The sequence below is a fragment of the Camarhynchus parvulus genome, chromosome 3 (genome assembly GCF_901933205.1).
Source record: "Camarhynchus parvulus chromosome 3, STF_HiC, whole genome shotgun sequence".
In the NCBI taxonomy this organism is placed as follows: Eukaryota; Metazoa; Chordata; class Aves; order Passeriformes; family Thraupidae; genus Camarhynchus; species Camarhynchus parvulus.
The window spans coordinates 11,940,532-11,965,517 of record NC_044573.1 but is presented as its reverse complement, the minus strand read 5'-3'; the positions used below and the strand labels follow the sequence as shown (position 1 = coordinate 11,965,517).

General features: G+C 43.5%; 1 protein-coding gene across 5 annotated transcripts; it reads left to right on the top strand.

Annotated features, from left to right (window-relative positions):
• Positions 1-703: 703 nt before the first annotated feature.
• STON1 (stonin 1) lies at positions 704-24,986 on the top strand. 5 transcript variants are annotated; one of them, XM_030945768.1, is made up of 4 exons: positions 704-752; positions 11,621-13,600; positions 20,215-20,417; positions 20,816-24,986. In XM_030945768.1, exons 2-4 carry the CDS (start codon positions 11,635-11,637, stop codon positions 20,888-20,890), a joined length of 2,244 nt encoding a protein of 747 aa, XP_030801628.1. In that variant the 5' UTR covers positions 704-752; positions 11,621-11,634; the 3' UTR covers positions 20,891-24,986. The 5 variants fall into 5 exon arrangements, with proteins under 5 accessions (XP_030801628.1, XP_030801629.1, XP_030801632.1 ...); XM_030945769.1 differs by having other exon boundaries at positions 735-763; XM_030945772.1 differs by lacking the exon at positions 704-752 and adding an exon at positions 785-835.

Sequence of the window (24,986 nt, the reverse complement as noted above, 5' to 3'; positions counted from 1 at the left end):
CTTACAGAAGAATTTATTTGTAGGGAAAATTGAACTGAACACTTCTATTGCAAATTCAGACAGAGCCTGAGTGGTACGCCCCATCCATAAAACAAAGAGGTAGGATTGCTGCATTTTCACAGAAAACAAAACTTTACAGGAGAGATAAATGGGACAAAAGAAACCAGCTTGCAGAAGGAGGTCCTTCCTTATTAAAATACAAGGGAAATCTCAACCACTGGAAAGAAGTGGAGCTGAAATGGATGTATGATGCTTCACAAAGAATTTTGGATGGATTACACAAGGAACTCGAGCTCGCTGTTTTAAGTGAGCTGTCCCAACTACTTGGAAGCTTTTCAGATGGGCAGTTTGGGTGTCTGCAGCCCCTGGGAATGGTCTGGAGGGTTTTGTAGGTGGTTTCCCTCTCTTCATCCTCCTCATTCCATCCGTGTGCTCCGCCCGTTCGGGAGCAGTCTTTCTGCCCCTCTGCTAGGCGCACGCAGAGGGGAATGGGCGAGAAGGACTTTTAAGGTGCCACAACCGTGCAATGCTGTTGTTTATTCGGACATTTCCCGAGCCTCGGAGGATCTCCCATCCCCGGGGGAGCTCTGGCTGCCGGGGCTGCCCGGCCTTTCCCGGGGGATGCTCGGGCGGGATGCGCCGGGCGGGGCCTGTCCCGGCCACCGCCCCCGGCCCGGCCCGGCCGCTGCTGCGCTCCCGGCGGCGGGCGGGACCGGCGGCGCCGCGGCGGGACCGGAGCGGGCACGGAACGGGTAAGGGACGGGTAAGGAATGGGTGAGGAGCGGCTCTGACCCGGGGCAGCCGCGCCAGAGCAGCGGGGCACGAGGGGGACTCGGTACGAAGTGGAATTTTTCCCGGTAGTTGAGGCGCAGCCACGAAGTTCTGCCTTGGAACGGGCCGGCGGATGGGGCTCTTTTGTTTTGGTGTAAGAACATGATGCATTTAACAGAAATATTTGGCTCCTCTTTCTTTTTTTAATTTCTTTTTTCCCCCTCCTTTCCTTTCCTTTCCTTTCCTTTCCTTTCCTTTCCTTTCCTTTCCTTTCCTTTCCTTTCCTTTCCTTTCCTTTCCTTTCCTTTCCTTTCCTTTCCTTTCCTTTCCTTTCCTTTCCTTTCCTTTCCTTTCCTTTCCTTTCCTTTCCTTTCCTTTCCTTTCCTTTCCTTTCCTCCTCTCTCCTCTCTCTCCTCTCTCTCCTCTCTCCTCTCTCCTCTCTCCTCTCTCTCTCTCTCCCTCTCCCTCTCTCTCCTCTCTCCTCTCTTTTCCCTTTCCTCTTTCCCCCTCTTCCTTTGCTCTTCTTTCCCAGTACCAGTGGTGAAAACGGGATGGTTTTGCCCCGGGGCTTTAAATCACGGCGGAAATCGGGAGGATTTGTGTGCCGGGCATCCTACGGGATTTCATTCCCATGACTTCTGCCTTGCTAGGGAGGAGACTGGGGCAGGCGAGGGTGTTTTTCTTTAATACTCGAAGTGAGTTGAATTCCTGGAGCCTTTCTCATGTTTTCTTAGCGGTTCGGCTGCTGATGTTAAAGTATGCGCGTAGGGTCAGGGTGTTTGAAAGCGTGGCTGCAGGAATCTCTCCCATAGATCCAGCCGGGGCTTTGGGAGAACGCCCGGAGCGGATGCAGAGGATGTGCTGCACGGGGCTGGCATGTTTGAACCGCGCTGACCATGCCTCCCCCTAGTGCAGACCCCGGGGATGGAGCTTTAAGGATAGTGTAAACGAGAAAAAAAATGTAGAAAATATCCCCTTTCTGGCTTTAGGTGAGTGCTCACCGAAGGGGGGGCTTTGCATTAAGGGTTTTTTTTTAAGGTGTAGCTGTTCTGATATTTGTGGGAAACAAGGGTGCTGAGAAAAGTGCTGACTGAGCTGTTCTCCGGACCCAAGTGAAAATTACACAATTCTATGCTTCCCCCGGTGTTTTTGCTGTGAGGTGGAGAAACCCTGACTGATTTCTCTGCAAACAGGACTTAGCTTTTTTTTGGGAGGGTGGTAACGACTGGCTGGGGAGGAGGGAACAGAAGTTTTGGAGCCTGAGGCTTTTAAGCATGAACTGTTCATTTTGGTGTTAACTCGCTTTGCCCTGTCTGGGGACTGAGACTCTTCTGTAGCTGTGAAAGGAGAAAAAGCAGCCGCTGAAGAGAACACTTTGTGTTGTCTGATTTGTGCAAGGGGAGAAAATGCTGTGAGGAAAGATTAGCTGCCTCCTTTCCTCCGTGTGTGAGTGGAGAACTCAGCCCTGTGCTCTGTAACCAGCTGTGGCTGAGCTAGAGTAATTTGTTTCAACAGGCCAGAGATTGTATTTAGCTGATGCTGGAGTTGTAAACTACACCCCTGGGAAAAGCTGCCCCGAGGCAGGTATCAGGTCCTTGCTTCATGCTCGGCTTTGATTGTTTTCCTTCTCCCTCATGAATATGCAGCAAGTGTTGTTTTCTATCACTTCAAAAGTTTTTGGGGTTTGTAAACTTAATGGCCCAGCTTGTTGATGATCTCTGACTAGCACGTTAATGTAGGTTTGTAAATTAATCTGTGTGTGGACATTAACTCCAGCATGAAAACAGAGATGCACTATCCTGGGCAGTGTTTGGGTTTGTGTTTGGGGAAACAAGATCCCTCTAGTCCAGCACTCCTTTTCTTCTGGTTTTGGTTGCTATAAATATAAGCTGACATCTTCTGCTTCAGCAAAGCAGGCTGCCCACGTGTCTGTCTTAAAAGGCTTTTGGAGAGGAACCCAAATGAGGCTTTTTTTGGTGTCTGTGTTATGAATTGCACTTTCTGACATGACTGTCATCAGTTGCTATTAACAGTACTTGTATCCAAACAAGCAAGGATTTAATCAGTACATCTTCTCCTTACTGCTGGTATTCCTGTAAGGCCTGAAAGCAGGGAGAAGGGGAGTATCCCATGGATCAGGTGAGAGCTGCTCTGCCAGAAAATGTTCCTGACAGCTGTCAGACAGTACTTTTCATGTCTAAAGACCTCTACAAATCTTATGTCATGGGTTATACTCCAGGAAGGTATTGCCAGGTGTTTGTTGGGCACTAAGGCATCAGGCAGTTTTAAGGGCAGATATAAAAACTGACTCAGAACTAAAACCAAAGCAAAAAAAAAAAAAGGGACTATTATGCTGTTCAGTGGTTTTCCTAAATACAGTATTTCTGTCAGCTTCCCTACCTTTTATTGCTCACTCTGACATTAGTGGCAAGAGTTTTGAAGTGTTCTTCTGTGCTGTGTATTCTTTGTGGCATTTCATCCCTCCCGTCCCTTGGACACTGCAAACACTAGCAGAGGACCAGAATTAAACTTCTTTCTGTCCATAGCCAGCTAAATATTTTGATATGTGACCTGTGTGCCAAAGTAAAGTACTCAGGCCTTTTTTTTTAATCCAGAGAGCTGCTTAATCCTAAAAAAAAAAAAAAAAAAAAGCTGTTGCTATCACAGAAGTGGGACAGTCACCCATAACTGCATTTCTGCTGCTTCTTAGTCCATTTTAAATCTCTGTCTCCGCCCAGGGGGAGAAGAGAGGGAGAGGTTTGGGATGTTAAAGTACTTGCCAGAGCCCTGTGCAGAGCTGCTGTGACCACAGCACTTCTGTGGGATGTGCGTGCTTTCCTAATAATAACATGTTTCCTAAACACAGTTAAAAGAATTGCTTCAGTAGATGCAGTAACATTCCATTAACTTAGTGACCTGCAGAAGTACTGCAAAAAAAATAGATTTATTTTCCTGTCTCTTCTAGGCCAGGGCATTTTTTTTATTATTATTAAAAGAGCCCAACAAACTTCTGTACAGTAAAATGACAGCTGGTGTCAATAAACAGTTTACATGAATGCATACTGTCCCTTGGTTCTCCCAAATGTGCCTATGGAGTGTGAGCTGTGCCATGACTGTGGTGATGCTGAAGAGGAGTGTGGTTCAGAGGATGAAGCAGGACTGGCCCAGGGAGCTAAATGTGAGTGGGCCCTGTGGGAGCTGTGTTGTACACGTGACAGGAACATAATGAAATAAGTGAATTAAATATGTTTTATTTATCTTGTCTATGCAGATAATGGGGAGAAATTAAATGGAACAGCACAGATCAAAAGCCAACCTCCAGCTAAAAAACTTTTTAAGGGTCACAGGTTTGCAGTGAGCACTTTCTAACATTAAAAAAAAACAAAGGAGTTTTCACAATGCACTGCTATGTGTAACTGTTTTGCTTTGAGAAAATGCAATCATGTCTTGCATCACACTTTGCAATCACCTCTTGCACACAAGTGATGTGTCTTAGAAGGCACTGTGACATCCAGAAAAGAAGAGAATAAAAGCTCTGAGTAGTTAATATTGATTTCATCAGGCTTTTTTGTTATTTCTTTTAGGAAAAACAAGCTTTTTCTGTTAAAGATGTTCACTAAAACATAGAGAACCATTTTGTGGTTCTCAGGATTTAATCCAGTTCTAATTTGAGCTAGTAAAACTGTTCCTAGTGTCTTTGATAGCAGACTGTGTCCTCCTGAGGGTTTTCCTGGCCATCCCATTTGCCAGCAAAGGGGGTGTGAGCAGGGGTCCCCCTGTCCTGCCTTCCCTGTTCCAGCCTGGAGCCCAAAGATGCACAGACCCACCCACGGGCCACTAGACCTGTGTTAGTGACCCCTGGGACAGTCTGTCACCTCCTGAGGTGGGGAATCTGCCCAGAAAACAGGAAAATGCTGGGATGGAACTCTGCTGGGTGTCATCTGCAGGAACCGACTGGGAACTTAGAACTGATGTGCTCAAGAAAGATGCTCAGACTCGTGCTGAGTACTGCTGTTTGCTTTCTTACACATATGCCAGAGACAAAGGTGGTTTTTATCACTTTGGTTACCTTAAAAGGAAAACCAAACAGGTTCTAAGTGTACCCAGGGCTCTTCTTTATGTACCAGAATTATGCAGTTTGTGGTGTGATATGTTATTTCATCCCTGAAACAAAGCAGTTACATGTAGCTGTGGCTTCATGGGAAAACTGTTTTGTTTTGTTTTGTTTTGTTTTTTTCTTTTGTGTTAGAAAGTGTTTGTTGCAAGCTGTGAACCTTGGATGTTTCGTAGCTGAAGGCTGATTTTTGCCTGCCTTCTTTCTCCACGCTGTGACATTCACTGGTTGGTGTGTCCTGTAGGGTGCCTGGACATGGGCTGAGTCACAGCAGGTGGTGCAGGACCTGCTGAAGGAAACCTTACAGCTCCCCTCAGGTGAGAGAGGTGGCCTGTGGGGTCAGAGGACTTCTGCTGCTTTTTGCAGCTTCAGGTCTGCATTCCAGTGTCTTTCCTGATGGGAAAGATACAGTGGGTCTCTATTTTAGTTTATATTTTTAAAAAATATATTTTAGAAAATTATTATTTTTAATTTATTCTATTTAGTTTATGTTATCTTATTCTGAAAGTTATGTTCCTGATAACAAGCTCTGCAAGGAACTCCTTGAGAGGAATGAGGGTGCAGATCCCAGGTGGCTGTGCGGCTGTGATTTGTAAAAACCCCTCGATCCCTTTAGGAAATACCTTTGGTTTGCCTCCATAAAATCATACAGACACTTCCAGTAAAATGCCTCCAAGCTTTTCTGCCTTGATTCCTGTTCCCCACTAGGAAAACAGGGAAGGACAAAGCTGATGTGACTCACCAGTGGTGATGTGACTGCTGGAGCAGGGTGAGGGAGGGTGTGGGAATCACGGCTCGTGTCTATGGGAAGGGTGGCTGAAGCTGATGGAGTTACACACAAGATCAGTCATGCATGAGGTTTTGTTGTCTTTTCCAGGCAGCTTTGGAATGACTTCACATCTGAGTATTAGGGAAGGACTCTCAGAATGGATCGGCACATGAAAAGCAGTTTTTTTTACAGCGTGTAACAGCTGAGGTTTGAGTGATTATCCAGGGCAAAGATGGGAATTGTTGTGAGTAGCTGTGCCAAATTTTCACATCCACTGGAAGATCCTCACCATCCAACCTCCTCCTCTTGTCAGCAAGGAGAATTAATCCTTTGGGGGTGATCCACTTCAGGCACAGCTGAGCAGGCTTGAATGGTTACCAGAGATGTGCTCTGGCTGCTTTTCTTTCATTCTCCATGGGAGCATACCATAGGATTTCCCTCTGGTGTGACTCTCATATCAGCTCACAGCCTTTTAAAGCACAGAGAGGCAGAGCAGTTGGAATTTCCTCAGGCCTCTATCGTGCAGTGGCTGTGGGATCCCTGCCTGGCTGCATCCCAGATGCTCTCCTGGTGTGCAGGGATCGGCAGCGCTGTGACCTGGTGGTGGGGAGTCCCCCACACCCCAAACCCTGTGACATCCTCCTCACTGGAGAGTGTTTTAGCTTCTACCCAACCCTTTTCTCTATCAAAGAAAGCGAGTGTTCTCTCTGCTTGGGGGTTGTGATGGGTTGTGTTGATACCCTTAAAAATGTCAATTTTTTCAAGCTTGTGCCTTCAGGCAGGAGCAAGGAACAGCGAGAGGTGTTTGCAAGAGCTGCTTTGCTCTGGGGACGTGCACACTGTCAAAAGCTGAAAGCTTTAATTCCTCCAGCTCTCAGGGCCAAGAGTAAGGAATTCCAAATTAAACAGATTAGCTGCAAGCCCTGAACTTCTCCCAGCTGTGCCTATGCCCCAGAGAGTGAGCAATGTAAATGAAAGGTCACATTGCACTTTGAAGTTGGTGTATTTTTGACTATTACACCAGTTCCTTATTTTCTAAAATGAGTAATGCAGTGGGAGGCTTAATTCATATCCCAAATACAAGAAAATGCCAAGAAATTCCTATGTCCCATCAGCTGTGGCTTTTGTTTGTGTTTATTTCAGACGTATAGACTGGATACATTTTTTTATGTGTATCTAGGAGAGAAAAAGAAGAGTTAAATAGAAGTGCAGCCACATGTAATATCAAAGTAAAATTTGAGGCAAATCATCATAAATCAAGCAGTATTTTATGTAGAAGTTGTGCTTCAAGTTTGGTTTTTTTTTTTCAGAGTTAAGTAATAACCAAAACAGTGACACAAAGAATATGGCTGTAAAACAGAGATAAATCTGCCATGTTTTACTTGGATATCACAAGGGCTTAGAAACATTTAGGGTGTTTTATATGCCATATGTGCTTTATTGCTTAAACTGCAGAGAATTTGTACCTCCCTGAGGGACTCTTGCACTCTGTGGCAAAATGCTTGAAGAATTGTCTGGGTGTTTGTAGAAAGAACAGCAACAACTCGTGGTGTGGTTGTGGGACAGCTTCACCACAGTGTGCCCAGGATGCAGAGCTTGGCATTAAATTTCCATATGGCCTGTATGCAACAGACAACCTTGCTCCTGGAAATAAAACGGGCTTGTAAGAGGGTATGGGGTCCATAGTTTTTCTGGAAGGGTGGAAATAAAAATGGCCAGGCACTGTCCACAAACAGAGCAGCTCATGTGAAGTGCTCAGCTTATTTGGAAGGGATGATTTAACTCTTTTGTCACACTGCCTTTAGATGAATCTGGTTTTTTTTTTCTGAGCTTGGAGCAAGTAATGAGGCTGGTGTTTACCCAGCTGAGCCAGTGGCACACATAAGTTTTGTGCTTGGGTGTTACAAAGGGAATTTGTTTACAGGATGTGTAGCTTAACAGTTCTGGAGGCGCAATGGCCTCTGGAGCTAGAGAGGCAATAAGGAATGTATTTATAAAATTATGCTTTTCTGTGTGTTGGGAGTGTGAGTACTGTCTATTAAACACTGCATTTACTTGCTTTATGCTTTGCAGAAGGGAGGTGCTTCCCTGACCTTTATCTCCTCCAATATTTTAAAAGAGAGCCTTTATGTTTGAACATAAGGGGATGTGCTTGAGGGTTTTAATTGGTGCCAAATTTTAGGGAAGACCCCTAAAGAGAGGGAGATGTGCAGGGGGTCCAGTTGTGTCCTGTGCTGGTTCAGTGCTGCTGCTGTGAAGGAGGTGACAGGAGGCTGTGCTGTCACAGCGTGGTGGGGACATTGCTGATGGCACACCAGCACCTCAGCTCCCTGAGCACCCAGCTGCATCTGGATTAAAAGTGCCAAAGCCAATACCTTGGGATGCACCTTAGAGTGAGCAGGGAGTTATTATTAGTGCAGGAAGAGGTAACAATATCCCCCAGCAAGGCATGGAAGCTGAGCTGTGTTTTTGCTGCAGATTTGATCTGGGATTTCTGGAGCAACAAAGGACCCAGGGATAGCTACAGCCTATAAAATCTCTCAATAATAGGACAGGATTTCTCTTCTCTCCATCCTCAAGGTATTAAAATGAAGAAATTAAGCTGCAATGACTGCTCATTAAATGCTGAAGGAGTGTGTTAATCTGATAAATGGGAAAATTGTTTTCAGGCAGAAGAGGATGAATTGAAATGAATTGCAAGTTTTGGGTTCACTGGAATTAATGCACCTAGGATCAACTGTTATTTCAGCCAGCTTTTTTTTACTGGCAGTTTCAATATTCTAAAAATGGTATTTCCTGCCTCCTCTCTGAACAAGATACCACACATGCTTGTAATTTAAATGTCACAGGCCCCATAACATGTGTGATCAATGGTATCTTGTATCATTTTCCTTTTACCCAAAGCATTTGGGTTACATTTATGTGGGTCCCATGGGGGACCTTTTCTTTTTGGAGGCAAAACACATCTATCTTGAAACCTAAATTTTAGTTTGATTTCAAGGAAAAATGTCCCAGTTCATAGGAAGGAATTTGGAGCACAGTTTAGGACAAAATAGAAATTGAAAGTATTACTTTATTGTTTTGTGCAGATGTAAAAGAATCAGAAAACAAGTGATGTAAAGCAGCATAAGACTGATTTTTTTTTTATTTTAAATACTAGATGAGTGGTGCTATCCTTAACACACAAGAGGTCGCATTTCCTTGTATTAGCATGACATTATCCAATCAGCTTGTAAAAATCCATTTGGGCTTTTTTCCTCCATTCCTAGTAGTCATTTTTGGGGATCAGTGAGCAACAGTAGGGGAACCACTATCTATTTAAACACTTGTTGCATGTGTGTTTTTATTATCATCAGCATCTTTTTTTTATTTTAAAAAATTCCCATGTAACTGCCACAGCAACAAGACCTGAAAGCTGCAGCCTCTGACAGGTACACAGAGGGCATTGTGACTGCAGAGGAAAGAGGTTTTTACACTTTTTTCCATCTAGGGAAGTGGTTTTCTTCATTGACACTTACTGACTGAAGTTAAATGTTTGGCAGGTGGAGTTCAAACATCTTTTTGTTTTGTAATGGGAAAAAAAACCCTGCCAAATAATCTGCAGCATCGCATTTTAAAAAGGGAGTAGTAACAGACCTTGGGGGAAAAACCCCCCTGAACATCTGGGAATAATAAAGGACACTGAAAAATTCCATTTCTAACAAGAAAGGGAAACAGTCTACAAATGTGTTCTTTATTGTAAACACCCGATTTTATGATTTCTTTTCCATTGGTGCATCTCAGTGTTGTGTGATTTCCCTTTGAGCATGGCTGTGGTCACACGGGAGGGTTGTGGCAGCATCCCCAGAGGCCCTCCACAGAGAAAGGCTTCTCTCCCATCCACATTGTGTTTTCTTTTCTCTCTCTGGCCATCCCTTATCTCCTGTAAATGCCAGAGGAGTTTTTAGTGGCAGCCTTTGAGGCTGTTTCCTTATGTTCTCTTGTCTACCAGGCTGCCCCAGTGTCCCAGCTGTTCCAGGAAAAAGCCACACCCCGAGCCAGCATCACATTAGCTGCTCGTAACAAACGAGGCTTTGAAAGAAGGGCTGAAAACTTTGAAACTTCAGCTCTAGAAATAATTAATGCTGAAAGAGCCATGGTGGCAACCAGAGGGAAAGGAGGAGAAGGGTGTGATATGGGAGGAAAAAATGATGACCAAGTCAGAGACCAAATAGCTGTGATTTTTCTTTCCATTGCTGCGCTTTATGATGAAGTGATTGTGTGGGTGAAGGACACACTGGTAGTTGTGTGTGTCTGAGCTATGACAGTAATTTGTACTTGTTTGCTCCTTTTCTCTCTCTCTCCTTCTGTAAGTGGTGATTAGAGTGCTTATAAAATAACTAGCATAGTGCAAATATTTTTCTGAACAAAAAGGTCGAGAGTTCAAAACCTAATGAAGGAGCAGAGTCCCCCTCTGTTGAGAGCTCTCTGTTGGTCAGCCTCAGAGTAAGCTGATTGTGCCACAGTTTATGGCACTTTCTTACTGGCTACAAACTGCCCCAGAAATAATGAAGTAACGATAAAAATAAAGACTTGTAGCAAGTTTCACTTGGCTGAACTGTAGCATGTCTAGAAGTGAACTGTTCTCTACGTGTTACAGATAAAGAATGGCTTTTATGGTTATGTGGTTCTGTAGTGTGTGCAATTAAACAGCCTGACTGTGGCTCTCTGTGCATGAAGGGCAATAGCTCCAAGTCATCATTAGCTGACCTTAATTAACAGAGTAATGTACATGCAGGTGGTTTTTGTCTGTGTGGACTCTGCCTTCCTTGTGCTTTCAGGCAAACGTGGATGTGTTCTGACAGAACAAGAGTAACTTTCTATCAAATGAGCCATGTTTATATGTGCCCCCCTGTTGTTCCATTGTACTCCATGCCTCCTCAGGCACTGGCAATTTTTTACTTGCTCCCTCATCAGGCAGGAGCAGTGGGGAGGAAAAACTTTGGGGGCAACATGCCCTGCATAAGGATGCAATGAGCATTTAAATTTCAGCGCACAATTTAGAACCATGAAGGCAAGATTAATGATTTACTGGTTGCAGTCCTGCTCAGAGGACATCCAGCTGAGCCCTTTTACCAAAGACACTTTGTTTGATGAAGTGTAGTTTATTAATTGGTTTAAAGACCTGTCCTTTTTCCAGGCCACCAGCCAATTCAGTGCTTGGCAGATGTGAGTGGTGTTACTTGGCCTTGACTTGTGTTTCATCAGCATTTTGTTTGCGGTGGAGGCTTGCAGTCTACTCCTCAGCAGGAATGTACTGCTCATCCTTAGGGCTAATTTCTTGTTTAAAAGTTTAATGCCTTTCCAATGCTTCCTTATAACATTTCCAGTTAAGAGTGTAAGCCTGGGTTGAAGGAACTGATGTAAAGGGATTCCTGCCCAGGTCCGGCAGGCATCCAGGTTTTTGCCCTGATGACAGCAGCATGTGTACCTTTGCCATCAGCACTGAGCTGCTACAGCTTTTCATCAAAAAAATTATCCCCTTCTCTCCCTCCTGATTCTATTTTTGGAAACAGCTGCACCATTCTTAGTAAAATGCTGGGAAGGAGGGGAAACCTTACCCTGGAGCAAATGCCCAGTATGGAAAAATCTGTCCATATTTGAAATGATGCATAAGCTGTATAGTATTATGTTGTATGTAATGAAGCTGAAAGTATTATTCAAGCAGTCCTGTACTGCTGTGGGGCATTCTGCTCTCTCTGATTGAGAGGCTCTGTACATCAGATGCAATAGCTTGTAGAGCTTAGAACTCCCTTCAATCCCCAGCCTGGGAGAGCAGTGGGGATTCAGGGCAGTTTATCAGTTTCTACACAGCTATCTCAGATTATACATGTAAAACAAAATACACTGGATTTGTGAAATGCTTGCAAATTTGAGCTTTGTGTGTTTTGAGTTTGATTTGAATCATGTTTGTTGTTTCTTCATAGATGGCTTGCGGGTGATGCGTTGTGCAAGTGCCTCAAGTTTTTCCTACAAGATGTGTTCCCCAAATCCAGCAAACTGGGTCACCTTTGATGATGAGCCCCTCTTCCAGTCACCTCAGAAACTGGTTGACAATCAGAGTAGCTCCAGACCAAATGGCCTTAAGCTCAACCTGTGCAGTGTTCATGAGTCTTCAAGTAGGTCATCCTCCACAGGCAGCACTCCGCTCTCATCTCCTGTGGTTGATTTCTACCTGAGTCCTGGACCCCCCAGCAACTCTCCACTTACTACACCTACCAGAGACTACCCAGGAAATCCCTGCATTCCAAAGTCTGGGATTCACATGCTTTACCCCATCCCTGAATGGCCGTCAAATGTTAACCCTTCTCCATCCCCCGGGATTTGCTCATCCCTGGCCTCACAGAAACCGAGCAGCCTTCCTTTGAGCCCCTCACCTAATGACCATCCAGGTAAGACTTTGGTCTCCAAATCAGCAGATGAAGGAAGTCCTAACCCACCAGGAAGCTGCGAGGAGCTGGCTCCAGGACACTTCCCATACTTCCACAGTGACTGTGCTTTTTCCAGTCCTTTTTGGAAGGAAGGATGCTCCCTCAGCATGTCACCAGCTGACGCTAGCATGCACAGGAAGGACAAAGTGCTTGACAGGAGTGGGTGTCATCCTAGAGACAAAGAAACATGTCATGATCAGAAAAGCCTTAACCAGGGCTCCTTCAGTTACATCTGTGAGAGGCTTGAACACCTACAAGCTGACAGCTCTGAGGCCATGGAAAACCCACCCATCTCCAGCAGCCCCGCGTGGCACAAGCTCTCCCCTGCCATCCCACGCAGCCTTTTCAGGAGCCAGAAATCAGATGGGTGGCCATTCATGCTGAGGATTCCTGAGAAGAAGAACATGATGTCATCTCGGCAGTGGGGCCCCATTTACCTGAGTGTCCTGGCTGGAGGGGTGCTGCAGATGTATTACGAAAAGGGCCTGGAGAAACCTTTCAAGGAATTCCAGCTGCAGCCACAGTGCAAGCTGTCCGAACCCAAACTGGAGAGCTACAATGTCTCAGGAAAAATCCACACTGTGAAGATCGAGTGCGTGTCTTACACGGAGAAGAGGAGGTACCACCCCAAAGTAGAGGTGATCCATGAGCCAGAGGTGGAGCAGATGTTGAAGCTGGGCACCACCGACTATAACGACTTCACTGATTTCCTCGCGATAGTCGAGGACGAGCTCATGAAGCTTCCTACTGTTTCCAGACAAAAGAGGAATTATGAAGAGCAAGAAATGACTCTGGAAATAGTGGATAACTTTTGGGGGAAAGTCACTAAGGCAGAAGGAAAACTTGTAGAAAGTGCTGTCATCACACACATTTACTGCCTGTGTTTTGTGAACGGTGGTGCTGAGTGTTTCCTAACCCTGAACGACCTGGAGCTCCAGAAGAGGGACGAGCGCTACTTTGAGAAGGAGCAGGACAAGAAGTGGATTGATATTCTTGACTGCCATTTCCATAACTGTGTCAAAGCACAGGAATTTGAGCAGTCACGGATTATTAAGTTTACACCCCTGGATGCCTGCAGGCTGGAACTGATGCGTTTCAGGACGCGCTACAATGGGCAAGACCTTCCCTTTTCTGTGAAGGCTGCAGTGGTGGTTCAGGGGGCATACATTGAACTTCAGGCTTTCATCAACATGGCCTCAACTGCTCACATCCCTACACGTTTACCCTCTGTGAAATACTGTGAAAATGTTATGATACGCTTTCCTGTTCCCACACAGTGGATCAAAGCACTTTGGACCATGAACCTCCAAAGGCAGAAGTCCCTAAAAGCCAAAATGAATAGGAGAGCATGCCTTGGGGCTTTGCATGAGGTGGAATCTGACCCCGTAATCCAAGTCTCGGTTGGAACAGCAAAATACGAGAGTGCCTACAGGGCCGTGGTGTGGAAGATTGACAGGCTTCCAGATAAAAATTCAAGTAAATAATTTGTGCTGTGGGCTTGGGTGTGTGTCTTCACTGGGTTTGTGCTTGTGTGCCTCCATCAGCTGTCGTGGTTTGGTTTTTTATCTGTGGGATGCTGTTGGTAGAAGCCAGAATAATCTTTTAGGAAAAAAATCTTTTAGACTTATCAATTTCTTTAAACCATGTTTTCATAATTTATTTGATGGAGGCAGGTGTACTGTCAGTCATTTCAAGTGTGTGGTATCATGGAAGCAGAGCTGATCATTCAGAGTGAACCTCAAGTCTGTAGCAGTAAGGCTGAGGGAAGGGTTTATGCTTCCCATGTACCAGCTGGGCAATGGGTGGGGTGGGAAGCAGAAGTTGGTAAAATGATTTATTAACCAAATATCACACAGCTAATAGAAAAGGTGGTATTGTCACTGCTGGGTCTTGGCTTTCTAGCATCATTTAAGAAATGGAAGGTATAATACAGAACTAGAAGGTGCTGTGGTTAAATTTGCTGTAGGAGCACTGTGCTTTTGCCAAGGCTGGTTTCTGTTGCCTCTTTTGTGGGTTTGTGCATTGAGATTGTACATTCATGGCAATAACTGCACTGAAAAAAAATGCCTCCCACTTTATTCCCATTTCTTTCTGGTGGTTTCTCACTGAAAACTTGTAGCAGTACAAACAGCTATGTTTTTAATTGCACATATGGAAGTAGTTAATTTAATTTAAAGGTGAAAATGTGACTTTTTGAAGAAGAAAAAAATACAAATATTTGGGTTCCAAATAATTCCAATTTTTAGTCGTATTACCAGTACCTTTTTAAAGGCATATACTACTTTTCTAAAGGCATAAAAATTCTTGAGGAATACAGTATCCTGCTTCAAGTTCTGCAGAGTGAAGGCATTTGATCCTTTGCTTGATCCTTTGCATTATGTGTACCTGAGGCTTTGGGGATCTGTGTAAGACAACGGCACCTGTTAAAGCATTTAATGTAAAATATCTGTAAAATCTGTACTTTTGAAAAAGGGGGTAAGTGTATGTTACTAACATATGGATTGTCCAAGTCTTGTGTTATCCTGTCTGGGCTAACTGCCTCTTTAAAATGTCCAGAAAAGATTTTACCTTCTTAAGTCCCAGTTTCAGGCATTCTACTACTAAGCCAGGACTAATGGTTGGGGAAGAGCAATGACAGAGAGAGGGAAGAGAAGGGCATGGGCTGGGGAGACTGAAAAATGGGCAGGGAGGGCAGAGAAGTGGTGGAGAGATGTAAGAGAATGAGAAGGCAGAAGAAGATTCTTCATGTCTTCAAAATCCCTGTCCTATGCTCCAGGTTTCAGAGATTTGCACCATGTTGCTATGACCCATGTGTTTTCCCAAGGCTTACAGGAGTGTTTGGGTAGCCTTTAGTATTCTTTGCTATTTAATGTAGGTTTCTGTAAAATCAAGTCAGCAGTTTAGGCAATTTTAAAGAAGATTCTAAGTCTTACGATTTTCCTGCAGTTCTTTCACCTGAAGATTTGATGTGCACAATTAACTTCAGACTTAAGTTATTTGAAAGGAAGAATTGGGATGTTTTTTGAGGCATTCCACAGCTCTACATTATTTTCCACCAGTAGCTTAAACTTCTGACATTTGAATAATTCCTCTAGCTGAGATCTGCAGAATCATTTGTCTCTGTGAAATGTTCGTGCGTTTGAAAAAAACATTTTGGTAGTAATACTGCCCAGTCAAATTTTAAACCTCTATATCAAGTGCTCTGTACACAGTTAAGAGTTTAAAAATAGAGTTGTCCCAAGGCTTGCCAAGAGTCTGGAGACAGTCAAACTAATAGAAATATGTAAACTTTCATAATGTGTTTACCGCCGGCGGAAAAGTATGCTGAGGACTTTGCTTTCAAAAAGCCTTTGTCCAAAGCTTCTTAAAATAAAAAAAAAAAGAAAGGAGAAGGAAAGGTTGCTTACAGTTACATTGTGGCTCCATTTATGGACATTGAAATATGTTAATATCCACTGGATTCTACTGAAGTGTTTCTTGGAAAAGTGCTGGCCAAGTGAAGTGGGTAGGAGCTGCAAGAAACAGCAGACTTTTAAAAGCTGCCTGTGCCTATTCAGATAGATAGATATTATATTTGGAGTCAGAATTTTAGCATTATTTTTTAAAAAAGGAAAAAAGCTTTGAAGGGCTGATCCAGTGAAATTTCTGCAATTTGAGTGTATGTTTGTGAAACTGGGGCTTAGTGTGAGGAAATGCAGAACATGTTATGATTTTAGCACAGTACTGGGGCCAGACTTTGCAGTGGAGAAGCTGTGTCAGCTGCTTCCCAGGGAGTTCCCAGGAAGCAAGGGAGAGACTAAACTGCAAAGCACTGTGCTTTAATCACTTGCTGTGTAAATTTGAGCCCTGTGATTTTTCCTGCTAGGAAAAATCCTCCATCCTTGAGCTGTTGTGTAAAGCAACAGTTCTTCAGCTGATTATTTCTTATTTCATTCTGCATCATGGAGCCACTGAGGAAGCAGGTACTAAACAAGACAGCAGACTGGAGCTTGAGGAGGTTGTGGCTGCTGGCAGCCTTGTTACAGCATCTGTGCATGGACTGTGCTGTGGGAGGTGATGTGGTTCCCAGGAACCACCAGGTGCTGCTTTTCTTATCTTCTAAACTGCCCAGGTGGAAACTCAAAGCCATGGCTTTGTCAGGTGGGCTCCATCCCTGCCCAGCCACCTCCTTCGGGCACTGGCACCACAGTGAGCTGGGGCTTGGTGGTGGTACTGTCCCACTCCTCTATTTCCTATGCCCTTCTCCCAGCAGGTTGGAGAAATGCACCCATTTAGACATAGCTGCAGGAGTTACTAACTTCTAACAACCCTAAAGTCTGTAAATCTGCTCTTAGTAATTGTTTATGTTTTCATGTTCAAAGTAAGAGTTTTAGATCTGGACCTATTTGGGCAAAACTAGAATTATTACATAACTGAGATAACCAGTACATTATTTTGGCTTAAATTGCTTTGCTTCATGAGCCTTTCTCAGATCAAGGTTGCTTGAATGCTACTTATACAGGTAAAAAAGGGCCAAACAGTGTTAACAAGTGCAAAGTTGGATTATTAATTGTTTTTGAAATGCTTTTTGAATTCTAAATGATATTTGGAATCTAGTTTCATAGTTCTACTGATCTTTTGTTTGTTTGTTTTGGCTTTTTTGTTGGTATTCCTTGGAGACAGAGAGCAAGAGTTTGGAATACTTTTAGGAAACAAGAGCCAGATTTTCATATTTGGGCAGACTAAAATCTCTCAATTCACAGAAGTCTCAGCAAGTTGCATAGACACCTAAACTGCAGGGTTTCTGTCTCATAAGTTATTAAATAAGCTCAGTAATCTCTCCAGATTTTTCTGGTTGCCTCTCAGGAGTGGTTTGATTTCATCAGTCCAGGTGGTCATGTGTTAACAGTGCCTCATAGGCCACATTTTGGATAGCTGGGCTTGACTATGTTATCTTGAATATGTCAGGGCTCTGAATATGCCACCTTAGCACACTGTGCCTGCTCCAACCCACCTGTCTTTCTACAGCACCACCTTTTCTCTCCTCCTGGCCAACACCTGGCTTTTTCAGCATTACAGTTTCTTTTGCAAAAGGATCTTCTACACACAGCCTCTCTGTCTTCTTCTAACTCCAGTGTGACACAAGGCCTGGGAAGCAGTGGTTTCATGGAGCAGAGATGAAAAGACCTTCTCAGTTTTAGGTGAAAACTGGGGGGATGTTCAGAGTCTTCCAAAATTCTGGTCAGTCACTTTGTCATCTGACAGCTGATGGGAAGAAGTTGCTCTGTGCTCCTAGCACAGCCCAGCAGTGGCAGAACTTCACAAGTGAAGGGGTGAGTACTTCCCTTTGACATTGGTGTTGGTGCAGGAGGTAGATGGGCTGGGGGAACCCTGTGTTTTAGGAATAGGCAAAAAGGTCCAATGGAATCTGCTCCAGAGGACCCAAGGGATTATCCTTACCCAGATCCCAAACCTGTTGTCTCTGCCTTTGCAGGCTACCAACTAAGGAAAAGAAAGCACCCCAGAATTCCCAACACCAAACCCACCTCTTGGCTGTCAGACAGCTGGAATATAAACCCAGAAGTTTCTGTGGATGGTCCTGAATCACAACTATGCCATGTCTAGCAGGGAAACCTTCAGCAACATCCCAGGAGGTATGGCTCATCTGTGCCTGGACTCAAATCTGTTATCCAACATTTACCATCCAATATCTGCCCAGGAAAACTCCAAGCCGTGATTATTTCTGGATTCCATTTCTCAGAAGACAGAATAGTTTGCTAGACAATTCCCACTGCTATTTGTTTCTTCATAGGCCTCTCTCCCAAAAAACCTCAAGAAGATTCTCAATTTGACCTCCAAAAGCCCTTAGATGTACGCTGGTTGCCTTCTACCACAAATTAACTACAAGTAGCAAATGCTTTTTCCTTAGATCCTTGATTAACCACAGCCCCAGAGGGCTTGGCATTTCCCTGGCCATGGCATCATGGTGCTGCCATTCCTGCTGTCCTCCCCAGGATAATTCTCTTGTGGCTGGCACTGTGCAGTCTGTGCAGCCCAGCCCAGGAAACAGCACAAAGAGCAGGGCAAGTGAGTGTGCTGCCAAGCTGCATCCTGGCACCACCATGGGAAAGGGGAGCAGGTCCTGGGAGCCAAAAGGAGCACAGTTCAGACGGGATCACATCTTGCAGTGTGGCTCTGGAACAGGATGTTCCTCCTGGTGTCCTGCTGCTGGGATGATGGAGGAGTCAAGGATGGAGAGGTCCACATGAACAGAGGCTCATTCCATCATGTCCAGGCAGTCTGGAAGAGGGACTGAGGACCAAGAGAGTGTTAGTGCAGCAGAAATGGCCTTGGGCACAGCAAGAGGTGACCAGCAGCAGATCATGGACAAGGCTCACATCACAGAGGTGCAGAGATCTGCCTGTCCCTGGGTACATGAGTGATGAGCACCATCTCCTCCTCACACTTGTTCTGTGCTCCAGTTTCATTCTCAAGACATTGGCAGGTGGCTGTAATCCTTATTTCTGACTTTGTTCCCCCCTCTATTTCCATAATAAAGTCCCTGATGTTACAGTTGTACTTGTCTCTGTGTTTTGTGTTATTGTCCTGAGACATCAGCCATGTGCTGCCTGCCCCTGGCATGGCACTGCTTGCAAACTGGGCATCTTTGTGCTCCAGTGCCTTGCAGCACCCTCTCCTGAGCTGTGCCCAGAGGGCTGTGTCATGTTACAGGGAAAACCTGCAGCACACACAGGCACCCAGCCCAAGGCTCCTAGGAGCAATAGAGATGTGGCTTTTTTATTTATTTCTGCCTTACAAAATGCCTGTGAGCCTGTGGATGTGGAATATTAGCATGATTTTCCCCAGGGGATGGATAAAGCTCAGTTAATGTTAACTCCATCTTCAGTATTTCCTTTATTCTGGTACAGAATTGATTCCTGTCACTGGGGGAAGTCAGTGCATAAAGAATGGGACATTTTTCCCTGGACTTTGAGATTCCATTCAGTGTAATGGATGAAAACCAAATATACACTGCCAGGCTTGCCTTTGACAAAATACAGGCAATCCTTTTTCTTCTTCTTTTTTAGTTTTTTCCCTGCCTGCAGCCAAAGCATAGTTAGTTATCCATGCTGGTGATTAAAATCCTGGAGAGAAGGAGAAATGCAGAATTGCTGTGTTTTGCCCTGAAGAATTTGGAGAGGATTCTTTTCATTATATTAAATTGTATTATCCTGCTTTCACACACACAGTCAGTCTGCTGACTCCAGTGGCTTTGGGAAGCAGCTTTCACCCTGTGTTCCTGCGTGCCAGGAGAAGTGCTTGCCCTTATCATTGCCACATGTAAGAAATGCTGAAGCAAGTGATCCTTAGGATCATCCCTAGGATGATTAAAATAATTCAGGATATGCTGCACAAATCCTTAATGATTCTACTTTATAACATCACAGATATTTTAGCAGTACTTTTTTTTCTTTTTTTTTAAGAAATGGGGTATGTTCTTTTCCCAAGCAGACAGAGACTCCAGGTAGCCTTTATCCTGGCAGGTGGGATGTATCTTGTTTGAGCAGCGCTCTGAGCTCCACCTTTATCTTCCTGCTGTGGAAATAGTGTAATAAATGATGGTACACTAGATAGCTGTAGTACTTGAAATAAGCACTGCAGTAAAATTTCTACACCACAGAGCTCTGCAAAGGGGGTTATTGGACACAGGGCAGCATCTCTACACTCAGACCTTTCAGTTTTTATTTTGCTGTCAGAGTAAGAAATGCATTTGTAAGGGAAAACTGAGATTCCATCAAATAGTTTGAATTTAGCAACAAAGCCCTATGTTTGTGATATCCTCTCAATGAGAAGCTGAAAGGATCTGGTAAATCTTGTGCAAATTAATTTGTAAAATTGCAATGACTGTGACAAGTGTGCTGAAGCAGACTGAAAATGAACAAGGGGCCACCTTATGCCCAAACGGCAAAAGATTATAGATAGAATAACCTTGTATCAAACAACAGCTCTGTGTTTATCAAAGTAAAGCTGTGCTCTCTTGCTAGGAGGTGAACCTAAACAAAGAAAAGATATTCGCTAATGGTGTGGTGGTTTTCTCTTTCCTTCCCAAGGTTTGGATCACCCACACAGCCTGTCTTACAAACTGGAACTGGGATCAGACCAGGAGATACCATCTGACTGGTACCCATTTGCTACTGTTCAGTTTGTTGTTCATGACACCTGTGCCTCAGGAACAGAAGTGAAGTCCCTGGGCATAGAGAGCGATCTGCAGCCCCAGAAACACGTGGTTCAGAAAGCTTTTTACAATTGCCAGGTATTCTCAGAGCTATGCTTTCCATGTTTTCCTCCTCTTCTCCCTCCCTGCTCCCCCAAACAGTATTTGAAAAGCATATTTGCTTTTCAAAGCAAATATGTTGTTGTATTCAAAACATATCTTGCACGTACTTCTTATAATGACTTTGAGCAAAAGAATCATTAAATAATAATTCCTTGTCTGATCAAAGATGAGGCTGAAAAATAGAACTGTGAATGCAGCTTTTTTTTTTCCCTCGTTTGAGCTATTTTTGGGAGTAGTGGTTTTGAAATCTGTTGGGTCTGGAAATATTTTGATTTTGTGTCAAAGCTTTTTTTCATTGCTGTTGCTGCAGTTCACACTTTCCGTGTCCAACTATTTGCTAACTCTACCTGCTGTTTTTTGTTTTCTACCTGCAGGTTGAAATTGAAAAGAAGTGGATTAGGCTTGATGGAGAAGACCCAGATAAGGCTGGCAACTGCCTAATGCAATGAAAGAGGACAGGAGGCACTGTCACAGGATATTAGTAGGGAATCAATTTCCATAGGAAATTCTATTGTTAGAAGAAGGGCAGTGACCTAGTTTAGGGTAAACACGGTCATTGAATTTTTTTTTTAGTGCTTATGGGTTTGAGTCTGCAAATCAGTACTCATTGGACTGGCCTGCATTCAAGTAAACTTCCTGTCATGGGAGTCCTGCTATGAGCAAGGTCTCCTTGTCAGAGCAGCAGGATGTGAGCACTTCACTGACTGATTCTAATGTATTGTTTTCCTGTTGTGTGACTGGGGAATGATCTCATACTCCCTACTGAAACCTAATGGCACGACTCAAAAGGTTCATGTCACTTGGGCATGTAATATTTGGTAATAAAAACTTCCAGAGTGCTCATGATCTATCAGCACCTGTGTAAGGTCCAGAAGGACCAATTATATTTTTTAGTGCTGTTTGAAAACTAAACTCCCTCATGTTTTGGCTCCCCTTGATGTATGTGAGTAGAACAAGTCCAAATAACATTCTCAACAAGAGCCTTAATTACTGAGCTGGAAATTGGGTGATTTCATTGGGAAAAAGGGTCCTCTGCATAATAATACTCTTTATTCTTCTGTGGCTGCAACTGTTCCCTCCTCAGGACTTCTTAGGTTCACTCAAAGTAATGTCTTGGGCAAAAAAAACCTCATATGGCAGATGTGATTGAAGTTTCTGTGCCAGCATTACAGTTCCTTTTCACCGCTGCAGCAAGTGAGATAAGGGGTGGATTCTCAGTGAGTGTAAATCAGTCCAGGGCCATTTCATGTGATGAGGCTTGGAGAATTTACACCAGAGGAGGTTTCCCCCCACAAGCTGGAGAAAAGACTGGTTGCTGCTGTTTGCTCTGTGTCTCCTTTAGGATGCAAGCTCCAGATGTTGGTATGGAAACTGCAGGAGCTGTGTCTTTGAGTAACGTTTAAGATATGCATGGAAAGGGAGATGTTTTCATGCTCCTGGCTCTAAAGGCATTTTCCATGGGGAAGTAATGCAGGAATGGACTGTCACAAGAGACATGAAGCTGTGATGCTTCATCAGGCAGCCTGAGCTACTAATCACCAATGTCAATGTGTTAATTGTGTTTTCCACAAACAATTGGCCTTTAGGGAAAGGTTTTAATACTTCTCTTCAACCATTATCCCCTTTGCCATTTTCTGCAGGCTGTAATTCCATGTCTGAAACAATATAATAAATTTTAAAAATGCTCATGATACCTTTTTTTTTTTTTTGGGCTGCAGTTTTCTTAAAATTAGCCTTACTTCAAACTAAAATTAGTGGAGAACAAAAATATAGGAATGCACTGCCTCACTTTATATTTTGTACAGCTTGTAACTGTTTATATGAACACTGTGTAAAAATACAGATAAATGGTATTTCCCAAAAGTAGAAATATGTGGGATATACACAGAGAAAATTACCAGTCTGAAGAAACAGAAGACCATAATATGAACCTAGTTCATCACAATAAACTTTTCCCCCCATCCAGAAGCTGAGAATGAAATGGGTAATAGATTCTACAGTAATTCCTGAGGGCAGGTTTTTTATGGGTATTGCATTGCCAAAGCCCCAGATAGACTATTATGGTATTTGGGCTTCTCTATATATCCCTTTTTATTAGCAGATTATATTGTTATAAATCTAAGCAAGCGTTGGACTATAGTAGTGATCCAAATGTGTCTCAGCTGTTGCCTCCTCTGTCTGTGTTTTGACTTGAGAAGCCATTAGCACCTTCAAGTCATATTTGGTGTGTTTTATTAATATTTAATTTTGGTTTATATTCTGCTCAGCTGAACTAAGGGGCACAGTGTTGCCACCGGGGCAAAGTGTTTATACTTGGTGACATGGCAAGCTCTGCAGCTTGCTGAAGTCCATGGTTGTACTACAGCTACAATATTTATTAACCTCTTTGCTCTGTGTGGTAGAGGAAGCAAAATATGCATTGCAATTACCTGCAGTTACCTTTGTCTGGGGCTGACTTGTTTTGATTGGCATTAAACAGCTAATTCAGTAAACCTATTAAAAGTGGTTGCTTTCCAAAGTCTGTCTCACCCAGCTGGCCCCTACGCTTCTGTTTTTAAGAAGGAGGAACCTGAATATCTCCATTCCATCTCTCTGTCATCTTAGGATCTCTATTTACAGCATCTCACCTCCTGGGCACTGGGTACCTGGTGGTGTTACAGGTCCTGCAGAAGCTGTGGCTGCTGCTGTGCTCTCAGGTGTCTGCTGTGTCTCAGGATGTGTTTGAGGAGCCTGTGTAGTGTTGACCCTTCAAGATACAAGCTACTGTTTGCAGTGAGTGGCTTCAATAATGAATGACCACCTAACAAGTCACCATTCCTGCTCGAGAGTTGTAGAAACTGTAATTGTATTAAGGTGTTATGGTGCAAATGATCATTCAGACTTCCTGAACTCAATAATATAAAAAGGTCAAGCTACAGCTTTATCTGTGTTGCAAACCCCTGGATTTTCATTTGAGGCTTGCAAGACTCGTGATTAACTTTATTCAGAATTGGATCAGGATAACAGGGAATTAACTCCACAGAAATACTGCTACAGTGAAAGAAAGTTACTCTGTTTTACTACATGGCTTTCAGTTTAAACTTGACAATTAGTGCAGCCTAAGATTGAATAATTGCCCTGTTCAGTCTCACACTGATGTTCATATGCCTTGATGTCAGAATATTTAAAAATAGGCTGCAGCTTAATGAAAGAAAATTTGGGCTGACTTTTTTCCCCGCCATCAAATTCTGACTTCCTATTATATTGCAACATGCCAAACCAGAAATAACCAGGCTTCTCCTTTCTTCTGTGTCGTCTTGAGCATAACTTACTGACCAAATATTCTTAACTTTAAGACTCATTGCTAACATTTCCCATGAATGTTAGCTGCAGTTTTCTTAAAATTAGCCTTACTACTGGTAGTATCAGCAGGTGATACTGATCAAACATACGGGCTCTGAATTCTTTAGAAATCTCGGCTACAAGTAGTCTAATTGTAATTTTGGGAAGGGGAATGGAGATGAGAAGCTGTTGTGATGCATAAGCAGTGTCCAGCTAGCAGAAGGACTGGAGCTTTAAATAACCCATGAGGTATTGGCATCATGTGAGGAGCCAGGTTTCACACGTGTCTGATCTCTGCTTCCCGCAGCGAGCGCCTGCAGCCACTGAAATGCTTCCAACTGCCTGGGTCACTTTAGATGCTGACATTTCACTAACATTTGCTTCAGAGCAGTGTTTAGATGTTATCTGTGTTTCCCTCACAAAGGACCAGCAGGGTTTGGGAGATTTTATATTTAAAACAGAAATCAATGAGAACAACTATTTTTATAGTGTGTTTGCCTTACTTAGTGTCGTATTTGCTGAAACTGACAAATTTATCGTTGCATTCATCTTTCTCATACTAATTGTATTACTCCAGGTAAATGGTACTTGATGTAATTTTGGATTCAAACACCCATTGAAGTCATTGGAAGTCTTTTAACTGATAAAATGGTATCTGCATCAAAGTCTCTAAGAATAAAAGAGAGGCAAAAAAAAAGAAGAAGAAAGGAATAGTGGTAATGGTCTGTAGATGATTTTTTATGTCAGGAAGTAAGAAACCTGCAATGCCTGCTTATTCCAACCAGAAAAGAGCACAAAGGGTAAGAAAAGAGGTGTTACTGGATGCCATAGCTGAAGCTTTGCAGAGATGGGGAACAATGGTTCTGTTGCCCCTGGGTAGAAACTCTGAAGAAATGGGGATGATGATGCACTCCATTGAGCTTGATACCAAGCCAGTGTCATCCTATGCTCCTTGCTTTGTTTTCCTCCAGAATCTGTATTAATTGTCCAAAAGCATTTTACATCTGAACACGTTTTCACATGTTACTTTTGGTTGTGTTTATTTTACCTGGCAGACTTCTTTGCTGCGGTATTGGGGTCCACACTCCTATTTTGCATTTATTTGTCTTTTTGTTACTTAACACAGTAACTAACTGCTGCAGTTAGTAGTTCTTAGCAATAATTTTGATAACTCTGAAGCAGTGCTGTTACTCCTAATGGAAACTATAATTTTATTTGGGTCTT

Coding starts and splice junctions, on each gene's coding strand:
- STON1 (XM_030945768.1), top strand. CDS start 11,635: ATGCGTTGTGCAAGTGCCTCAAGTTTTTCCTACAAGATGTGTTCCCCA. Junction 13,601..20,214: donor GCTTCCAGATAAAAATTCAA/GTAAATAATTTG, acceptor TTCCTTCCCAAG/GTTTGGATCACCCACACAGC. Junction 20,418..20,815: donor AAGCTTTTTACAATTGCCAG/GTATTCTCAGAG, acceptor TTCTACCTGCAG/GTTGAAATTGAAAAGAAGTG.